We start from the raw sequence: 19740 nt of genomic DNA on the forward strand, positions 1-19740 counted from the left end.
GGAGCATGTTCCAGCTCTGTGCTTTCTCATGTGGCCTCCTCAGACCTCAGACGTTCACATGGACGTCACAGGCTGGAGTGCACCGATTCCCCAGGGGGAGGGGAGACAGAAGACTGTAAGGATGCCAGATGGCAGGGCTGGGGAGGGTGGGTGCCGTGAGGAGGAAGGGGAGGAGGGGTCCCCTGCTCATCCTGACACTGCACACCTCCTGCAGCCATGGACAGGGCCTGGCGGCAGTGGGGGACGACCCTCCTCCCCATCTGCCTCGCCCTCGCCTTCTCCCTCACCGCCCTGGGCAGCAGCCACTGGTATGAGGGGACCCGGAAGGTGGCAAAGCCACTGTGCCGGGACCACCCGGGAGAACTGCCCTGCATTCACTTCACCAGGGACAGCCGGAGGGACAACGGGAGCCAGGCTGTCCAGTACATCTGGGAGACGGGGGACGACAAGTTCATCCAGCACAGGTTCCACGTGGGGCTCTGGCAGTCCTGCGAGGAGAGCCTCAGCAGCACAGGTGAGTGCGGCCTGTAGTTCTCGGGGTGACAGGGGCAGGTGGCCATGAGCAGCAGCTCTGTAGCCAGGCTGCCTGGGTTTGAATCCCAGCTCTGCCACTGTCTGCCTATATGTACCCTTGAGTAAGTCCCTTCACCTCTCTGAGTCTCTGTTTTCTCATCTATAAAATAGGAACAATTGCAGTTCTCAAAACTGCATCCCTGCACTTTTAAGGGGTCTTAGAATGGAAGGTTCTCTTAGATAACAGGCTTTGAACATCATCGATGGGGAGGGAACCCCTTTATGGAACAACTCTCAGAAGTAAACCCCTCAACAAGTTTGACCTTTGTCTCAAGCAATCCTTGAAATAACCCAGAAAAGTAAATATTATATCCTCAGCTCGCAAATGAGGAAACGGAGTCTCAGAGAGTTTCGAGTCACGTAGCCCACAAGTCCATTTCTTCCCCATTATATTACTCAGTGCCAATTCATCAACGTCTTTTGAACTTCTGTGGCTTTGATAGGTTGGTGATGAGGGAAATGGTGAAGGAAGAGGAGAGAGAAGAGAGAAGGGAGGGGTGAATATTTGGAGCTCATCTTTCAGAAAAGAACAGTTCTCATAAAGAACTGAAGAGAGAAGAATTGGACTCCTCACTGTTAGGCAGCCTGGCTGCAAACCCCAGGCTATTCTCGGGGCCAGAATGTTCTTCCTTTGCTGCTGGTAAAAAAAACCCCTGAAGGTGGAAAGGAGGGGAACCCTCTCCATCCCCATCTTTTTCTTGACCTCAGGCTTATTACATTAAGTTTTTGTACAGCTTTTAAATGTTCCTGGAGTCCCTAATTGCCTTTTGTTTTCTCATACTCATAACATTAGTTGTTTCTTCCTGAGGTGTAAGGAAAAGGCAACAAGAAGGAACCTTCTGAGGTGCTGTGTACCCCTCCCCATCTCTACGCCAATGGTCATTGCGGAGGGGCGGTGCCAAGCCTTATACTCCCATATGCCCATCTCAGTGTCCATGACCTTGGCTTTACGTGTGGTGCAGACACTGCAGAGTTACCTGGAACTAAGGCTACTGGAGGGATGTTCCACACTCTTCTCCTGTGCAGAGTACACGTTCTTCCTGTAAGTCCACTCTCTCTATCCTCATGGACAGACACAGGAGCCTCATGCATCCCCGGAGGGTCCCCAAGACAGTCTCAGATTTTTGGTTTGGAAAATATGGTCACCATACCCATAGGCAAATTGCTGTGGAACTTCCACTCCCCTTGCAAGCCCCGCCTGAAGAATGCCTGCTTTTATTTCCACAGCTGCATATAAGTGTCACATCAGTTGCCAAATGTTGGTGTGCATGGCAATCACCCAGGGATTTTTTAAAATTCCGGATGCCCAGCCCTGGAGATTCTGATTCAACAGGTCTGGGATGGGGTCTAAAAAACCCCATTCCTTTAAAAAAAAACTTTTAGCCATGATAATATTTGCAACATAGATAAGACATTGAATTATTTTTGAAAGGCTTATAAGAAAAACTAACAGTCTCTTGCTCCTTCCTGTCCTATAACCTAGTCCCACCCTTCATGGGAAACCACTTTTAGCTTAGTTGTTTCTTCTGGTATTTGCTTCTATGTTTCCAAAAAATGTGCGACATTGCTGTCTTCCTGTTAGACGTCATCTATTGACATCCTGTTATAATAGATAAGGATAAATCTCTCACACCACCACATCCCACGTCTGCTGTGCCATCCTCTTAACATAGTTATATTGCTGTTTTATTTAAATCAATAAACCAACAATTTATTTAGACTATGTAAATATTGGTTATTACAGAATCGAGGAGGTGTTATCATTGCCTTAAATCTCTTGTACAGCTGCTTGTTTTTCCTGGAATTTCTAATTGCATTTTCTTTCCCCATCCTCATAGCATTGTTTTTCATTCCCCTCAGCTCTCTTTTCTAACTGGTGTTATCTGTATTTATGATGAGCTCCCCCATGTCCCAGGGTACAGCAAAGCCTCCTGGAAAGAGGGGACTCAGAACAGTGTGGAATGAATTCACTACAAACAATTTCCACGTCAGCCACAGGACTGGGAGAATGAAGGGATACAAAGGCAAGTGAGACACAGTGGTGAGAGCTGAGATAAAACTCAAACAAGGAAAAATATGACAATGGTTGTAACAAAGACTCATACGTGATATGGGGATGGAAAAGAGGCAGAGGTTATTTACAGCCCTGGGCCTGGGGAAGGCTCCGTAAAGGACAAAACTAAAACAAGGTGGTCACTGTGCAGGCCTCAAAGCAGAACTGTGATTTTGATAGATAGACACTGGGTGTGAGGATATTCCAGGCAGACGGAACAGAGTGAGCAAAGGTCTGAGGCAGGACAGCCCAGGTGTTTGCATCAGAGTACAAAGCAGGGGAGACGAGGAAGACTCATTACAGAAGAACTTAACTCACGTGGCTCTTCACCTGAAGCAGCTTCTCCTCCCCTGCAACGTAAGGTCATAGTCACTCCAGGACAAGGAACCGAATGGGACAACATTCCCTAGAATGAAAAAGCCTACTTGGAGAAAAATTAGAAGCCTAATTGGAGAAAATAAAATCGATACTATTTGTAATGTCAGGGAGGCGAGGCCAGAGTAGAACCTGAACTTGAGGACAAGAGGTAGAATATTAGGTGGATGGGAACTGCTTCCCCATTCCCCAGTGACAAGGGGACTGGCAGAAGGGACTGCACATGGCCTGGGCTTGAGGAAAGAGTGGGACTGGAAACCGCATCGCTTAAGCACCAGTAAAGGCACGAAATTCAGGGAGGATCAGAAGCAGCTGCAAACTATCCATCTGTATGTGGTGTGTGCCTCGTATATTTACACAAACAGTATGCAGACAGATGATACATTGTCCTGGACTTCCTGATAAAATATTGTTATGCGTGTGGGAGGAGTGGGGGCTTTCTCAACCTGAAACAGGGCCGAAAGCACCGTTAAGGGGCTGTGTAAAGATCTTTCAGGCTTCTTCCTCTAGAGACAGGCGTCCCCTTGGTGCTTTTGTCAACCTATGGAGTGTTTACCACACACACACTGGCTTTTCATGGATCACACCACTGAAAGGTTCATATATTGTCAAGAGCACACGCTGAAATTTAAAAAGTGTTGATGTTCTCAGTATTCCTGGATAAAGTCAAGGAAAAATAAAGGATGTAATTTTTGACCGCTTTCTGATTTATGTGCATCTTACATACTTGATGTCAAGCCAGAAAGAGATTGTAATGAGTGCCTTGCTGGGTTTTCTCAAAGATTACTCCACAGAGAAGCCTGTTGAGCTATGCCTTGTAAAATTAAATAAAAGGAGTTTTCATACTCAAACAACTTTGGAAAATGCCACCTATTACATTTTCTTCTTGGAAATTCATACTAGCACATTAAAATCTCTGACAAGTCCCACAATAAAGAAACTTGTTTAATGTTACATATCCCAGTGTTTCCCAAAATTAGTTGACCATAGAAAAAAAGTGTTTCTGTGGAATAAGGATGACTATTCTGTGAGATTAGTGTTCAGTGGAACACTCTTTGGAAACGGCTGATCTAGAACAACAGACTCATTTTACAGATGGCAAAACTGAGTTCTGGAGGTACAAATGTCCCCACTGAAGACTGTGCAGCTCGATATTGGCAGAGCTAGACATGGGACTCAAACTTCTAAACTCTTAGCCCAGACTTCCCATTACCCCACAATATCCAAAACTTAACTGAAGGACAATTGTCTTATTATTGTGTCCATCAATCTAAAAAAAAAACCTCGGCTCACACTTTTAAATATTTCCTAACGTAATAAGGTCATCCAAATAAATCAAGGTCTCTAAATAGTGTCATCTCTTTTAAGAAAGAGGAAAGGACATCTCCAGAGCAAGTTTCTTCTCCCCAGAGAAATACCATCAACTTCATGTGCTGTAAGATACCCCTACAGTAAAAAGTTTAAAATTAAATTTTTACTAAATAATAATTAAAATAATAGCAAACATATAAGGGAATAAAATAAAAGGCATACATCAGAGATTGCAAATAAATGCCTACAGGAGGTGTAACAAAGTGAATGAAGCAGGGCTAGTCTGCAGTGCCAATGAGCTTGAAATCTCCTCATCTAAAGGGGGCAGCCTCTTTCTTGCTCAGATCAGCGTTATGGTCACGTGGGCCATGAACTCAATGTTGTCAAATCCTCTGATTTTTCAAGGGAAGTAATATATTGGGATTTCCACATGAAATCTTCCAGTATCTTGAAAACATTGCATAGGCTCAAGAAAGCCTGTCTGCAGTAGAATGTAGCCTGGGCCCCCCGGCTGCAGATTATTCCACACAAACATCTGCTATTTTGCCTAGTTTATCTCAAATGCCTGCGAGATTTGGAGGTAAATGGGAAGGCTCCCAAACAGTGCTTTGGAGAGGAGGTCAGAATGGGTGAGGGGAGCTAAGGAGAACTGGAAGTAAGGACTCCAGACTGGGGAGGATACCCCTGGGCTCACAGGAGAGGGTCCTCGTGGTATCTGACTGCCGCTGGCCCCTGAGGCCTCACTGGATGTTTTCCCTCTGAATCAGCTCCATCACCAACACCTAAAAGTTGACCCTCCCGGGATCCTTTACCTGGAGTGAGGTTTTAGGACAGCCTCTGCACAAGTCACCTTGAATAGCTCTGCACTTCCTTCCTAATACCTAACGTGTCTTTCAGGGGAGGCAGCACCTTTGGATTCCACCCTCTGAAATGAGATTTGAAATGAAAATTCCTGGTTCAGGCAGCGCTTAGACAAAATGTCCCTTTCCTTAGCCAAATGACTTAGTCAACAATTTCTGATTCTGATTCTCTGCTGTTCTGCTAAACTCAGAAAGTTCAAAGAGGGGGGGGAGCCCCATCAGGGGTGGGGGAAACAAACAGAGAACGGATGCCAGAGGAAATCATTGGGGACTTGGACACCATTTCCTTGCTGGCTGGCTGCACCGCTTGGCTGGCCAAGCACCGTCGAGCAATGTGGCACCCGCCGCTCTGGCTTCACAGGATTTATAAAGATTTTTCCTTTTAATCCTGCTGGCCTCATTCAAAAGGAACACCACTTCTGAGGATTGAGATTAATCAAGAGATCACCACGGTCTGACTTTTTTGCCCAGGCTAAACTCACCCTTCTAAGCCATTGTGAATTCTCTTCATCTCCTTGGTTAGCCAGCACCATTTCTTTGTCCTGCCTTTGGCTCTGGACCTGGCCTTCGCTTTATCCCTGAGAGAAAAGGCAGCCTCTTCAGCAGACGAGACAGACCCTTAACCATCCATATACTACGTAGAAAAACAGCAGGTGGGGAGGCAGAAAAAGGTGCTGGATCCCAGGTTCACGTCCTGACTCTATCAACCTGTTTCAGCCTGGCCTCCAAATATGCAAAATAGGGGTGTTTGTATTTGCCTCTATCAATAATTAGACACACAGACAAGTGTGAGGCAGTTCACAAAATTCTTTCACGTCGGAGGACTTTTATTCTAAGCACTTCGCAGATGAAGAAAGCGAAGCTCAGAGAGTTCAGGAAGCTTCCTATGATTACCGATTGTGGCAGAACCAGGCACCAGAGCCAGGCCTGGATTTGAATGCCAAGTTCTGTCCCTGACGTCCATCTGTTGCTCTCACTGCTGGCCTGACACAGGGGATATAGTGAGGATCGGATGACATGACACGGAAAAAGGGCCTCCTCTGCCTCACAGAGCTTTGTGAAAGAGAGCAAGTGTGAGCGCTGAGATTTCCCCAATGCTATGGAGACCTCCCTGGTAGAACGGGGGTACCAGGATAAATTTTTGTCGCTGTGACCATAATACCATTGCTGCTGCCCAAACCAGTGAATCATCCAGGGAAAACGTCCAATTGCATCAATTCCAACCTGACGTAAATAAAAAGCTGCGAGGCCCCTGCGGCTGGATTAGCAGCCCGGTCCCTGACTCTGTGGCCCTCAGCCCCAGGTGGTACATTTACCTCCTTCAGACCACTGGTGGTGGACAGTTATGTGACACACGAGTTCCTGAGGCACAAGCAAGTCAGAAAGTATCCCAGCAGAGCCACCCAACCAAACAGCTGCATCATAAACCCAGATGTGGTTCCTCTTCTTCCCACAGCCCAGCAGAAGGGCCGTGTAGGAGTGAAAACACCAGGACACTTGGAGTGTCAGGAAGATGAGCTGGCAAATCTTAAGGTTCATGACCTTTAGGCACGTACCACATGAAGTGCGTACCTGTTCACACATATGGTCCTTCCCGTGAGAGCCTGATGAGGTAGAAGGTGACTGCCTCATCAGAAGGCCGGTGCTAAAGAAGCCAAAAGGTGGGCTCTGTGGTGGGGGGTCAGGTGGATGGAGGAAGGACCTAAGAAGAAGAGGAATTCAGACTTGAGGCTGGAGGAAATAGGGAGCCACTGTATGTTTCTGAATGGAAAAGTTACATGGAATTTTCTCTCTTGTAAAAGAAAAGTATTTTCTGAAGTCTAAAGATTTTCCCCAAAGTTATTTCTGTCCCTGAAAACTTCCAGAAAAGATAGGTGATCTCAGGGTACTTATAGTCTAGAAATAAATAATGATTCATGCTAACCGTGTGCAAAAATAACGCAATGAGATCATTTTATTCTAATAAGGTTTAAATGCATATTAACTGTGAGAGAAGCTTTCTTGTCTATTATCTCGTTTGATTTTCAAAGCAAGGTTAATGTGGGGACTATGGAACCAGTTTTATTTAGAGGTAGGAAAGCCATTGCATTGAAGAGTTGATGACCTATGCTCTCTTGCTTTGGATCTTGCTCTGTTTTAGCTGCTACCAGCCCAAACTGAGAGCAGCTCCCTTTGTCTCGGCCATCTTTGTGTCCCCTGGCACTTACCCTAAGGCTTGCTGGATTGCATTAAATCAGTGATGTGGCAGGATAGAATTGGGCTTGGCCTCTACGGGCCTGAGTTCTAATGCTGAAACTGTCTCTATCTGTGCTGTCTTGTACCATCCATTTTCCTCAGATGTCCCTGGGCCCACTCCTCGAAACCACGCAGGGAAGAACCAGGCGATTTCCCAGGCTCCTCCCACTCTATAGTCTATGATCCAATTTGGGGCTGAAGTATTTATTAATGGAGAGAGAGTGGGGACCCACCTGGGACAGGACCTCAGAGGGTAAATGCTATGGCCTCAATCCTCCGTCTGTCACTCACCCCCCCAATCCAGAATTTAGTTACATCCATACACAAGTAGCTACTTATGGACTTAGCTTTTTCAAAGGAACTGCACATCTAAGGCAGCAACACAAGCTTTTCCAGCCAGTGTGTGCAACATGAAAGATGATCCAGGCAAAGCACACCACACATATAAACACCCTTGCCCAGGAATGCAAAATAAGTCTGGTGGTGGCTTCTGCCCAGTACCAGGTGCACACACAATAACTTTTCCCTTTCCTTTCATGCTCCAGAGAGTTTGATGGAATGCAAGCAGCTAGAGCACTTAAGTGATAGAGATAGTTCTGAATCTGCTCTAATTCATTTACAAAAATCATTACACACTTTGTTGTTTTCCCTTTAACCAGAAACAAATTATTGGAGACTCATATCATCATGGATGGTGTTTGGGAAGCTGAGAACCACTGGTCTAAGCCTAGCAGTGTCAGACCAGATGGGTTAGTTCTGCTGCAGTAACACACAACCCTTAAATCCTAGTTGTTTAAACCAACAAATTTATTTCTAACTCATTCTATATGTACTTTTCAGGTTGGCAAGGAGTGTCTCCTCACTGCAGCCAATCGGAGACCTAGGCTGATAGAGACTCCATCTGGATATGTGGTTCTGTGACCACAGAGGCAGAAGAATGAGAATCAGATGGACAATGCCCTGGCTCTGAAAGCTCATGACCAGCAGCGACCCACCTCACTTCCACTCCCAATTCATTGGCCATAGAAAAGTCATATAGGCAAGCCTGGATTCACTAGGATGTGATTGTATTAAGCTCTCACAGGGAAAGGCACCACATGTCTGTGAACAATACAACAGTCTGCCACATACCCCACACCTTGTTCAAAATGACCGGCGATACACTGAAGGGGCTAGGGACACAGTTGGCCCCTAATCACAAAGGTTAACACTACTTAACGTACACGTTCTCCTTATCTTCTAGGTGAAGAGTGTAGGAGTTTCCAGAGTATAATACCAGCTGAACAACAAGGTGAGAACCTTACTCATGTTCCGTCTTACAGCTCTCCTCGCAATCCAGAAAATTGCTATTGTTTTTGTTGGGGTGAGGGAAATGATGAGAGAGTTACTTATGGTTTTTCCATGAACTTGAGTCCAAAAGCTAAAACCACTGGCTCTCTTCATGTGACCTGGTGGTGTTGGGAAATGTTAAACAAACAGGTTTGCTTGTTTGCCTTGAGGGAGGGGAAGCCTTGATTGGTAGTGTTTGTCAATTTCCATGGTGTAAATACTCCCACCGTGGCTAATTTCAAGCTATCAATCTGAGGTGAATGCAGAGTTGGGAAGAGATGAGCTCTGGCACACTACTGCTGATAGCACTTTTTCTTCTCTAAGACACTCATGCAACTTGTACTTACTTTCTTAGTATATGTTTTCCCAGCGAGAATAGAGGTTTTGTAAAGGCCTGGATCACTTCTGTTTCATTCATTGCTGCGTCTCCAGTACCTAATTAGCCTCACAGGAGGCCTTTTACAAATATTAGCTTCCCTTCCTGTGCCTTTTATCTGTTCACCTCCACATCCAACACAGTTCCTTGAAGCTGGAGGTGGGATTCCATCCAGAAGGTAAGTAACTGGTTCACACGGGAACAAGTGAGGTTTTGACATCTCTAACCAGGGCTCTTAATACTCTCAGATGCTTCCTTGTGTAGGTTTGTCTAGCTTCTTCTTTAAAAAGACAAATGTCTTGTGGTGGAATCAAAACAACAAGTTAATTTTTGAACTGGGGAATGGAGACCCTAGTGTCTCTCATGTAATCACGTCAGAGATTAGCTTTAGTTCTTTTTTTTGTTTTGTTCCCTGCTAAAGACAGTCTTTATGAACTCATCCTTCAAGCCCCAGGAGCCCCCTTTCACTGCCAGCTTTCCAAAATTCAGCAGAGGTATCTGTTGTTTTTCACCCTGTGGTGTTTGTTCTTTTTTGTTTTTGTTTCATTTTTATTTTTATTTTTTTTTAATTTATTGGGATGACAACTGTTAGTGAAATTACATAGATTTCATGTGTACAATTCTGTATTACACCATCTATAAATCCATTGTGTGTTCACCACCCAGAGTCAGTTCTCCTTCCCTCACCATATATTTGATCCCCTTTACCCTTATCTCCCACCCCCCAACCCCGTTACCCTCTGGTAACCACTGAACTATTGTCTGTGTCTATGAGCTTTTGTTTCTCATTTGTTTGTCTTGTTCTTTTCTTGTTTCTGGTTTATATACCACATATCAGTGAAATCATAGGGTTCTCTGCTTTTTCTGTCTGACTTATTTCGCTTAGCATTATACTCTCAAGATCCATCCACGTTGTCACAAATGTTCCTATATCATCTTTTCTTACCGCCGAATAGTATTCCATTGTGTATATATACCACAACTTCTTTATCCATTCATCTATCGAAGGACATTTTGGTTGTTTCCATGTCTTGGCCACTGTAAACAAAGCTGCAATGAACATTGGAGCACATGTGTCTTTATGTATAAATGTTTTCAGATTTTTTGGGTATGTACCCAGGAGAGGGATTGCTGGGTCATATGGCACTTCTATTGGTAATTTTTTGAGGAACCTCCACACTGCCTTCCGTAACGGCTGCACCAGTCTGCATTCCCACCAACAGTGTATGAGGGTTCCTTTTTCTCCACAGCCTCTCCAACACTTGTTACTATTTGTCTTGTTGATGATAGCCATTCTGACTGGGGTGAGGTGATATCTCATTGTGGTTTTTATTTGCATTTCTCTGATGATTAGTGATGTTGAGCATTTTTCATGTCTATTTGCCTTTTGTATGTCCTCTTTGGAGAAATGTCTCTCAGGTCCTCTGCCCATTTTTCAATTGGGTTGTTTGTTTTTTTGTTGTTGAGCTTCGTGAGTTCCTTGTATATTTTGGATATTAGCCCCTTATCAGAGGCACTGTTTGCAAAAATCTTCTCCCATTCAGTTGGTTGCCTCTTTATTTTCTTGATGGTTTCTTTTGCAGTGCAGAAGCTTTTAAGTTTCATATAGTCCCATTCATTTATTTTAGCTTTTACTGCCATTGCCTTTGGAGTCAAATTCATAAAATGCTCTTTGAACCCAAGGTCCATAAGTTTAGTACCTATGTTTTCTTCCATGCAGTTTATTGTGTCAGGTCTTATGCTTAAGTCTTTGATCCATTTTGAATTAATTTTGGTACATGGTGACTGATAGCAGTCCAGTTTCATTCTTTTGCACATGGCTATCCAATTCTCCCAGCACAATTTACCGAAGAGGCTGTCTTTCCTCCACTGTATGTTTTTAGCTTCTTTGTCAAAAATTATCTGTCCATATTTACGTGGTTTTATTTCTGGGTTCTCAATTCTATTCCATTGGTCTATGTGTCTGTTTTTCTGCCAATACTATGCTGTTTTGATTATTGTAGCCCTGTAGTACAAGCTAAAGTCAGGGAGTGTGATACCTCCAGTATTGTTCTTTTTTCTTAATATTGCTTTGGCTATTCGAGGTCTTTTGTGGTTCCAAACAAATCTGATGATTTTTTGTTCTATTTCTTTAAAAAATGCCATTGGGATTTTGATGGGGATTGCATTAAATCTGTATATTGCTTTGGGTAATATGGCCATTTTAACTATGTTGATTCTTCCAATCCATGAGCACAGAATGTCTTTCCATTTCTTTGTGTCTTCTTCAATTTCTTTCAAAAATGTCTTATAGTTTTCAGCATATAGGTCCTTCACATCCTTGGTTAAGTTTATTCCTAGGTATTTTATACTTTTTGCTGCAATTGCAAAAGGAATTGTTTTTTGTATTTCTTTTTCTGAGATTTCATTGTTAGTATATAGGAATGCAATGGACTTTTGTACGTTGATTTTGTAGCCAGCAACTTTACTGTATTCATTGATTGTTTCTAATAGCTTTTTGGTGGAGTCTTTAGGGTTTTCTATATATAGCATCATGTCATTGGCAAAGAGTGATAATTTAACTTCTTCATTCCCAATTTGGATGCCTTTTATTTCTTTCTCTTGCCTGATGGCTCTGGCAAGGACTTCCAACACTATGTTGAAAAGCAGAGGTGATAGGGGACAGCCCTGTCGTGTTCCTGAACATAGAGCAAAGGGCTTCAGTTTTTCACCATTAATTATGAGATTAGCTGAGGGCTTGTCATATATGGCCTTTATTAGGTTAAGTTATTTTCCTTCTATATCTATTTTATTAAGTGTTTTAATCATAAATGGATGTTGTATCTTGTCAAGTGCTTTTTCTGCATCAGTTGATATAATCATATGATTTTTGTCCTTTATTTTGTTTATGTGATGTATTACATTGATGGATTTGCGGATGTTGAACTATTCTTGTGCCCCAGGGATGAACCCCACTTGGCCGTGATGAATAATATTTTTAATGCATTGTTGTATTCGATTTGCTAGAATTTTATTTAGGATTTTTGCGTCTGTATTCATCAGAGATATTGGTCTGTAGTTTTCTTTTTTTGTGTTGTCCTTACCAGGTTTTGGTATCAGGGTAATGTTGGCCTCATAAAATGAGTTAGGGAGTACTGTCTCTTCTTCAATTTTTTGGAAGAGTTTGAGCAGGATTGGTATTAGGTCCTCTTTGAAGGTTTGGTAGAATTCACTGGTGAAGCCATCTGGTCCAGGACTTTTGCTTTTGGGAAGGTTTTGGATGACTGATTCAATTTCGTTATGGTGATCGGTCTGTTTATATTTTCCAGTTCTTCATGGTTCAGCTTTGTAAGGCTATATGTTTCTAAGAACTTGTCCATTTCTTCTAGGTTATTGAATTTGGTGGCATATAGTCCTTCATAGTATTCTTGGATCATCCTTTGTATTTCTGTGGTGTTCGTGATAACTTCCACTTTTTCATTTCTGATTCTGTTAATTAGTGTCTTCTCTCTTTTTATCTTAGTGAGTCTAGCCAAGGGTTTGTCAATTTTGTTAATCTTTTCAAAGAACCAGCTCTTTGTCACATTAATTTTTTCTATTGTCTTTTTGTTCTCTATTTCATTTAGTTCTGCTCTGATTTTTGTTATTTCCTTTCTTCTGCTGACCTTGGGTTTCACTTGTTATTTTTTTTCTAGTTCTTTAAGATGTAACATGAGATTATTTATTTGGGATTTTTCTTGTTTCTTGAGATAGGCCTGTAATGATATAAATTTCCCTCTTAAAACTGCTTTTGTTGCATCCCTAAATTTTGGTAGGATGTATTTTCATTGTCATTTGTTTCTATGTATCTTTTGATCTCTCCTCTAATTTCTTCTTTGACCCAGTCGCTCTTTAAAAGTATGTTGTTTAATCTCCATGTAGTTGTGTTTTTTCCTGCTTTCTTTTTGCAGTTGATATCCAATTTCAAAGCCTTGTGATCAGAGAATATGCTTGGTATGATTTCAATCTTCTTAAATTTGCTGAGGCTGATTTTATGTCCCAATATATGGTCTATCCTTGAGAATGTTCCATGTACACTAGAAAAGAATGTATAGTCTGATGTTTTAGGATGAAGTGCTCTATATATGTCAATTATGTCCATTTCATCTAAGGTGTCATTTAGGGCTGCTATTTCGTTATTTATTTTCTGTTTGGGTGATCTATCCATAGCTGTCAATGATGTATTTAAGTACCCTAGTATAATTGTGTTTTGGTCAATTTCTCCCTTTAGTTCTATTAGTAGTTGCTTGGTATATTTTGGTGCTTCCTGATTGGGGGCATAAATATTGATGACTGTTATGTCTTCTTATTGTGTAGTCCCCTTTACCATTATGAAATGTCCATCTTTGTCTCTTTTTATCTTTTTCACCCTGAAGTCTATTTCATCTGATATCATTATGGCAATACCTGATTTTCTCTGGGTACCATTTGCTTGGAGTGTCAATTTCCTCCCTTTCACTTTGAGTCTATGCTTGTCCTTGTAGCTGAGATGTGTCTCTTAGAGACAGCATATGGTTGGGTTTAGTTTTTTGATCCAATCTGCTACTCTGTGCCTTTTTATTGGTGAGTTCAATCCATTTACATTTAGGGTGATTATTGATATGTGAAGATTTCCTGTCATTCTATCTTTAGTTTTCTGGTAAGGCTGTGTCTCCATTGTTTCTTTGCCTTTTTGTTATTGTCTATTATTTCTGTGTGGTGGTGTTCTATGATGTTTCCCTCTGTTTCTTCTTTTATTACAGTATATATTTCAGTTCTAGATTTTTTTTTGAGTTGGTACCCTTAAGTTTATGTAAAAGAAAGTGTGATATTTAGAGTATTCCATTTTCTTCAGCACGCTTACTTTCTCCATGCCCATATTCTAGTTCAAGCCTTTACTCTCCCCCTTTTTATGTTTTGGTTGCCACAAATTGTCCCTGTTGATGGTGGTCGAATAGCCTCCTTTAGTATTTCTTGTACTGCAGGTCATGTATTAGAAAATTCCCTCAGCTTCTGTATGTCTGGAAAGGTCTTTATTCCTCCTTCACATCTAAAGGATATCTTAGCTGGCTATATTATTCTTGGCTCATAATTTCTCTCTTTCAAAAGTTTGAATATTTGGTTCCACTCCCTCCTGGCTTGTAGAGTTACTGCTGAAAAATCTGATGATAATCTAATGGGCTTTCCTTTGTAGGTTACCGTCTTCTTTTCCCTGGCTGCCTTAAGGATTCTTTCTTTGTCATTGATTTTAGACAGCTTCAATACAATGTGCCTTGGAGAAGGCCTGTTGGGATTGAGGTAATTAGGTGTTCTATTTGCTTATTGGATTCAAGGATCCAGTTCTGTCCACAAGTTTGGGAAGTTCTCATCAACAATTTGTTTGAATATATTCTCTGTTCCCTTCTCTCTTTCTTCTCATAGTATGCCCATTATTCTTATATTGCTCTTTCTGATGGAGTCAGAAAGCTCTCGTAGAGTTCTTTCATTTCTTTTAAGTCTCAAGTCTCTTTCTTCTTCTATCTGTGTAATTTCCAGGTTTCTATCTTCGATGTCACTGATTCTTTCCTCCATCTGGTCAACTCTACTACCTAAGCTGGTTATTTCATTCTTAATTTCTTCTATTGAGTTCTATAATCTCCAGAAATTCCATTTGGTTCTTTTTTAAAATTTCAATCTCTTTCATAAAATGCTCATGTTGTTCTTTGATTGCGTTTCTGAGTTCATTAAACTGCGTTTCTGTGTTGTCTTGCATCTCATTGAATTTTGCATCTCATTGAGTCAGAACTGCAATCTTGAATTCTCCGTCATTTAAGTCACATATTTCCATATCTTTAAGTTCCTTTTCTGGAGACTTTTCACTTTCTTTCTGAGCTGTCTTGTTGCCTTGGTTACTCGTGGCAATTACTGATTTATTATTTCTCTTTCTAGACATCTACAGGAGTGGCTTCTGCAATAGGTTGATAGGAAGAGGTCTTTCTTTTGTTTTCCAGTACTTGTTGGTAAAATGTTTTATTTTCTCTCCGACTGCAGGCTTTTTTTTCTCTCTCACACGGTAGTGCTATGTTTTCTCTGCACTATTCCAGCTTCTCACACAATGGGGGGGATTCCCTGGGAGACGGGCTTCTCCTTTGTTAATAGTTCACCTGAGTCACAGGACACAATGTCCATGTGGGTATGCGAAGAGCTTTTGAAGTTCCAAAGCTCTTCCTGCACCAGATTCAGAGCCCCTGTGTTTCAGCAGTTCTGTTTACTCCTGCAGGGATCTGCCCAGATAGGTGAGGCCAGGGGCGGGGTGAGTTGTGAGAAGTGGCCCAGAACAATGGGGGGACCACCACCACAGCCTGTCCTGCTTTCACAGCTCCCTCCCCTTTGCCAGAACTAGGTGGGCTGCAAATCTGTGTCTGCAGTCCACAGTTCTCAGAGCAGCAAATATTCTGTTCTTTTGATCTGACACTGCTACTGTTCCGCTTCTAGCACCGGGCAGGTGGGGGTGGGGCGAGCTCTGGGAGGATAGGGAGGAGGCGGCTAGTTTCAGTGCCTAAGGCTTTGGTTCTCTGCTCGGCAGTGAGGGCTTAAACCACCATTTTCAGCCTTCTTCCCTCAGTCTTTTCTCCAAGGTCTCTGCTGTAAGCGTTGGTTTCAGCCGTGTTCTATGCTGCCCCCTCAGCCCTGTGGGCCATAAGCGGAGCCCTAGCAGTCCGAGTTCTTCCCTCGCCCGCAGCTGCAGTAGTTCCAGGATGCAGCGAGCTCAGAGCACTGAGCTAGGTCTGCATCCTCCGCCCTCATGGCTCTGTCTCCGCACTTCTCCCTTCCCTCCTCCCCTGCTTGTGCGATTCACCCACCTTTAGGTGAATTCAGTAGTGGGCCTCTTCATCTTGCCTGTCTGCTCTGCAGGGAGTCCTTTGTGGAGTTATTGTTGTCCGATTAGTTGTAAATTCCAGGGGAGCTTTACAGAGGCTCACCTCACGCCACCATTTTGATCTGTTTTTGTTTTAGAAGTGAACTAAATCGGGCCGGCCCGGTGGCTCAGGCGGTTGGAGCTCCGTGCTCCTAACTCCGAAGGCTGCCGGTTCGATTCCCACATGGGCCAGTGGGCTCTCAACAACCAAAAAAAAAAAAAAAAAAGTAAAAAAAAAAAAAAAAAAAAAAGAAGTGAACTAAATCAAAAGATTGAATATCCTAATACTTCTGATTTCTAAATGCCCAGCGTCTGTCATCCCTACTTCTTGCAGGTGTGCTGTGGCTGTCTGTTGGAGCTGAGGTCCTAAATATCCTTCTGATGTTGACAAGTGCCATCCTCCTGGGCTCCAGAATGAGTTATCGCAGTGCTGGGGTCCACTGGTTCAAGGTGGATGCCTCTGTAGCCATCCTCATGGTGCTTGCAGGTACTCCTTCATTAGCATCATTAGAAAAGCTACATTCCACACAGCTTGCCCCAGAGAAAATTGGCAGAGCTTCAGGCTGGCTCTTTCCTGTCAATGGCCAGTTCAGCAAGATAGCTGCTCCACTGGAGAACTCACTGAGTTAATCCCATTGGGAGAAGCAATGATGCTTTGGGTGCATGATGAAAAGAAAAGGAATAGGCATAGATGGTGAAAACAAATGCATCAATGTGTCTTTATCACAATCCTAGGAAGGAAGTACACTGTCTCTGAGAATAGAAGGTGCCTAATTTAGTACAATGATTAGGCATGAGTCCAGGCAGAAATACTGCCTGGGTTCAGACCTCTGTTACTTAATGGTTGTGTGACCCTGGGCAAGTTACCTAACTCCTCTAAGCTAGATATCTCAAAAATCTATGGTGATGACTAAATAAGAATGCATCTAGTATATAGTAAGAACTCAATAAATGGCAGCTTGTTAAAAATTATTATCCAAGTTTGGTGTACATATCCCAGAAGAATAAAGAGCTCCTTTTTTTGGTCTTACTTCTATATTCTCCAAGCAACATTTAGAGCAACTTAATTTGGTCTCCTGTGTGGGCCTTTTGCCAAGAAAAGAACCCTGAACAATGACCTTCATTTCTCTGGCTGGATACACAAGGCTCTGTTGACAGGCCGCAGTCCAGTTGATACATCATTTCTGTGCTTGATAAGTATAATGCATCTTTTCCAAGCCTTATCATCAGTGAATAGGATGACAAATCCAATCTCTGGAATTTCATAGCAACGAGCCAGGCCTCTTTGGAGGCTCTTGGAGGCTCCTCGCCACGTCCTGGCGTACCTCAAAGTCCCTTAAGGTCATGAGTAGGCCTCCTTCTGGATGTCTCTTTAGTTTCAACTGTGTGAATGAAACATCAAGTGGAATGTTTAAAGATTTATAAGTGTAGGTGCATTATACGGATTTGAGACATACCCATTAATATATAAATAAAAGCTCCTACCAATTAAAACTAATTTCTATTTGGACCACTAAAGCCGATCCACAGTTGGCCACTGTCCATGGGAGGAATGACATGGCAAAGGGACACTCACCACTGTGTAGATTCGTGCGTATAATAAGAAATTAGTGTATATATGAAACATGAAGACTTCTTGGAAGGGCTCAAGAAGGATGCTGGTGGGGTCCTTATATCCAATTCATGCCAGGTGGAGAAATTGCATTCTTAACTCAAAGCTCACAAAGCTTTCCTTGTGCAGGGCTCCTAGGTATGGTGGCACACATGATGTACACAACCATTTTTCAAATCACCGTGAACCTTGGGCCAGAAGACTGGAGGCCTCAGACGTGGGGCTATGGCTGGTCATACTGGTGAGTTATTGCCCGGGGAGCTCAAGCTCTGATGGACCAGTGAGGATATACGCAGGTTTTGTAGGACCACTGATTTTGGTCATAGCTGTGGCACCTGCTACGTTTGTGACTGCGGATTACTTTCTTAAACTCTCTGTAGCCCAACTTCCTTACCTGTATAGTGATGATACCTGTCTCAGATGTTTTCATAGGCATTTAAAGAGGTTATGTTTCTAAAATGTTTGGCACAGAGAAAAGTCCTCAAGAAATTGAGACATTGTTGTTATTACATGCTTAAACACAGCTTAGGCAAAAATATGCTGAGCTATAATTCCTAATAAATACTTCAATGGGGGAGACCCAGCCTCTGTTTCTAATGAAAAGACAAGACAATGACGTGGCAGTTCTGTCTCTAACAGAAAGACTCAGCCATGTCATACAAGACCACGGGGGTTCTCTTTGATGTGGACCTCCAAACCACAGGTGCGTCTTAAAAATGTATCTACATTTGCTTACATTTTTATCCTGTGTAACAACCTGTGTTAGCTTCCTCTTTGTGAAATAAATAACACTGTCAACGCTTGCTCCCTCATGCTACTATTCCAGGGTTTGGTGAACATGTCTGTGTTACTGTTATCCATAAGCTTCTTGATTGTCAAGCCATATTTAAGAATGATTGGAAGCTCTGGAGAGCGGTTGGAACTTAGTTACTCATAGACTTTTTTTTTTGTAATTGATTGGACATGGAGCCATCTATTTTACCTGGGAATTCCACCCCACGAAAACATACACAAATGTCATTGTGTAAAGGTTCTTTCTCAACCACCGCTTTGCTGGGTTCTGTTGAAAGATGACACATGTAGACCATTATCTCAGAAGGCAAATAAGCTTCCAGAGGGTAGGGATATAAAAATGCCAATCTCCATTGCCAGTGTCCTGGCTAGAACCAACAATAATAATACCAAAACGTAACACCTACATGTAGTGGATGCTGTGCTGAGTACTTCTCAAGCAGTAACTCATTGAATTCCTTACAACCACCCTGTGGGCAGTGTTACTGTTATTCCAGTTTTGCAAATGAGGAAACTGACACAGAGAAGTGAAGTCACCAGCTCAAAGTTGCACAGTTAATAAGAGATGGGTGCAAACCCCAGGGGCAAATTCAGCACAATGACTCCAGAATTCGCTTTCTTAACCATCAGGCTACAACACATCGGCTGGTCTCTGAAACTTGTGATCCAAGATCGAGGCCCAAATTGGGTAGAACTGGAAGCTGGTTTGTCACCAGACTGACCCCCAGCAGGAAGCCCTGGAACATAGCCCCTCTGCTTTTTTCTAACTGTGCCTTTTATTGACAGTCTCGCCTGGGGTTCTTTCGCCCTCTGCATGGCGGTGTCGGTCATGGCCATGAGCAGATACACGGCAGCCCGCCTGGAATTCACAGAGAAGCAGAGGATACAGAAGGGCAGTCAACACTCTCAACACAACTTCCCGGAACCCAAACCTTCGGAGAGAGCTCGGGAAAGAGAAGCTGCCCCCAGCCCTGAGGGGCATGCCCTCATGAGTTTATCTGAGTACCTGCCACCAGGTGCCCCCGTCAAGGTGTCCATGTGCTAGCCAGTGTTCTTGGCTGCTGGATCTGCACAGGCAGACTAGCCAGGCACTTAAGTCTACCAATAAACATCTCTGGGGTAGGCTTCAGAATGCTGTGGTCCAGGTAAACCTTCTACCCACCATCTCATCCTTCACTAAAGAGCTTTAGCTTCAGCCTCTGATTCCTGTTAAAATGCCAGCATCTTCAATTGAGATATCACTTACAGAATATATCGGCCATTGACACTCTAGTATAAATTAACATCTCAGACTTTCCTGACAGTGAGTTTAATAAGGATAACAAAGAA

At 42.9% G+C, this 19740-nt stretch overlaps 1 protein-coding gene across 1 annotated transcript; it reads left to right on the forward strand.

Annotated features, from left to right (window-relative positions):
* Positions 1-216: 216 nt before the first annotated feature.
* On the forward strand, positions 217-19456 carry GSG1L2 (GSG1 like 2; the record flags this gene model as incomplete). Its single annotated transcript, XM_081030164.1, has 5 exons — positions 217-514; positions 8651-8698; positions 16342-16494; positions 17749-17860; positions 19198-19456. The coding sequence occupies 5 exons, from the start codon at positions 217-219 to the stop codon at positions 19454-19456; spliced, it is 870 nt and encodes a 289-aa protein (XP_080886290.1).
* Positions 19457-19740: the final 284 nt, after the last annotated feature.

The sequence above is a fragment of the Rhinolophus hipposideros genome (assembly GCF_964194185.1).
Source record: "Rhinolophus hipposideros genome assembly, chromosome: 20".
In the NCBI taxonomy this organism is placed as follows: Eukaryota; Metazoa; Chordata; class Mammalia; order Chiroptera; family Rhinolophidae; genus Rhinolophus; species Rhinolophus hipposideros.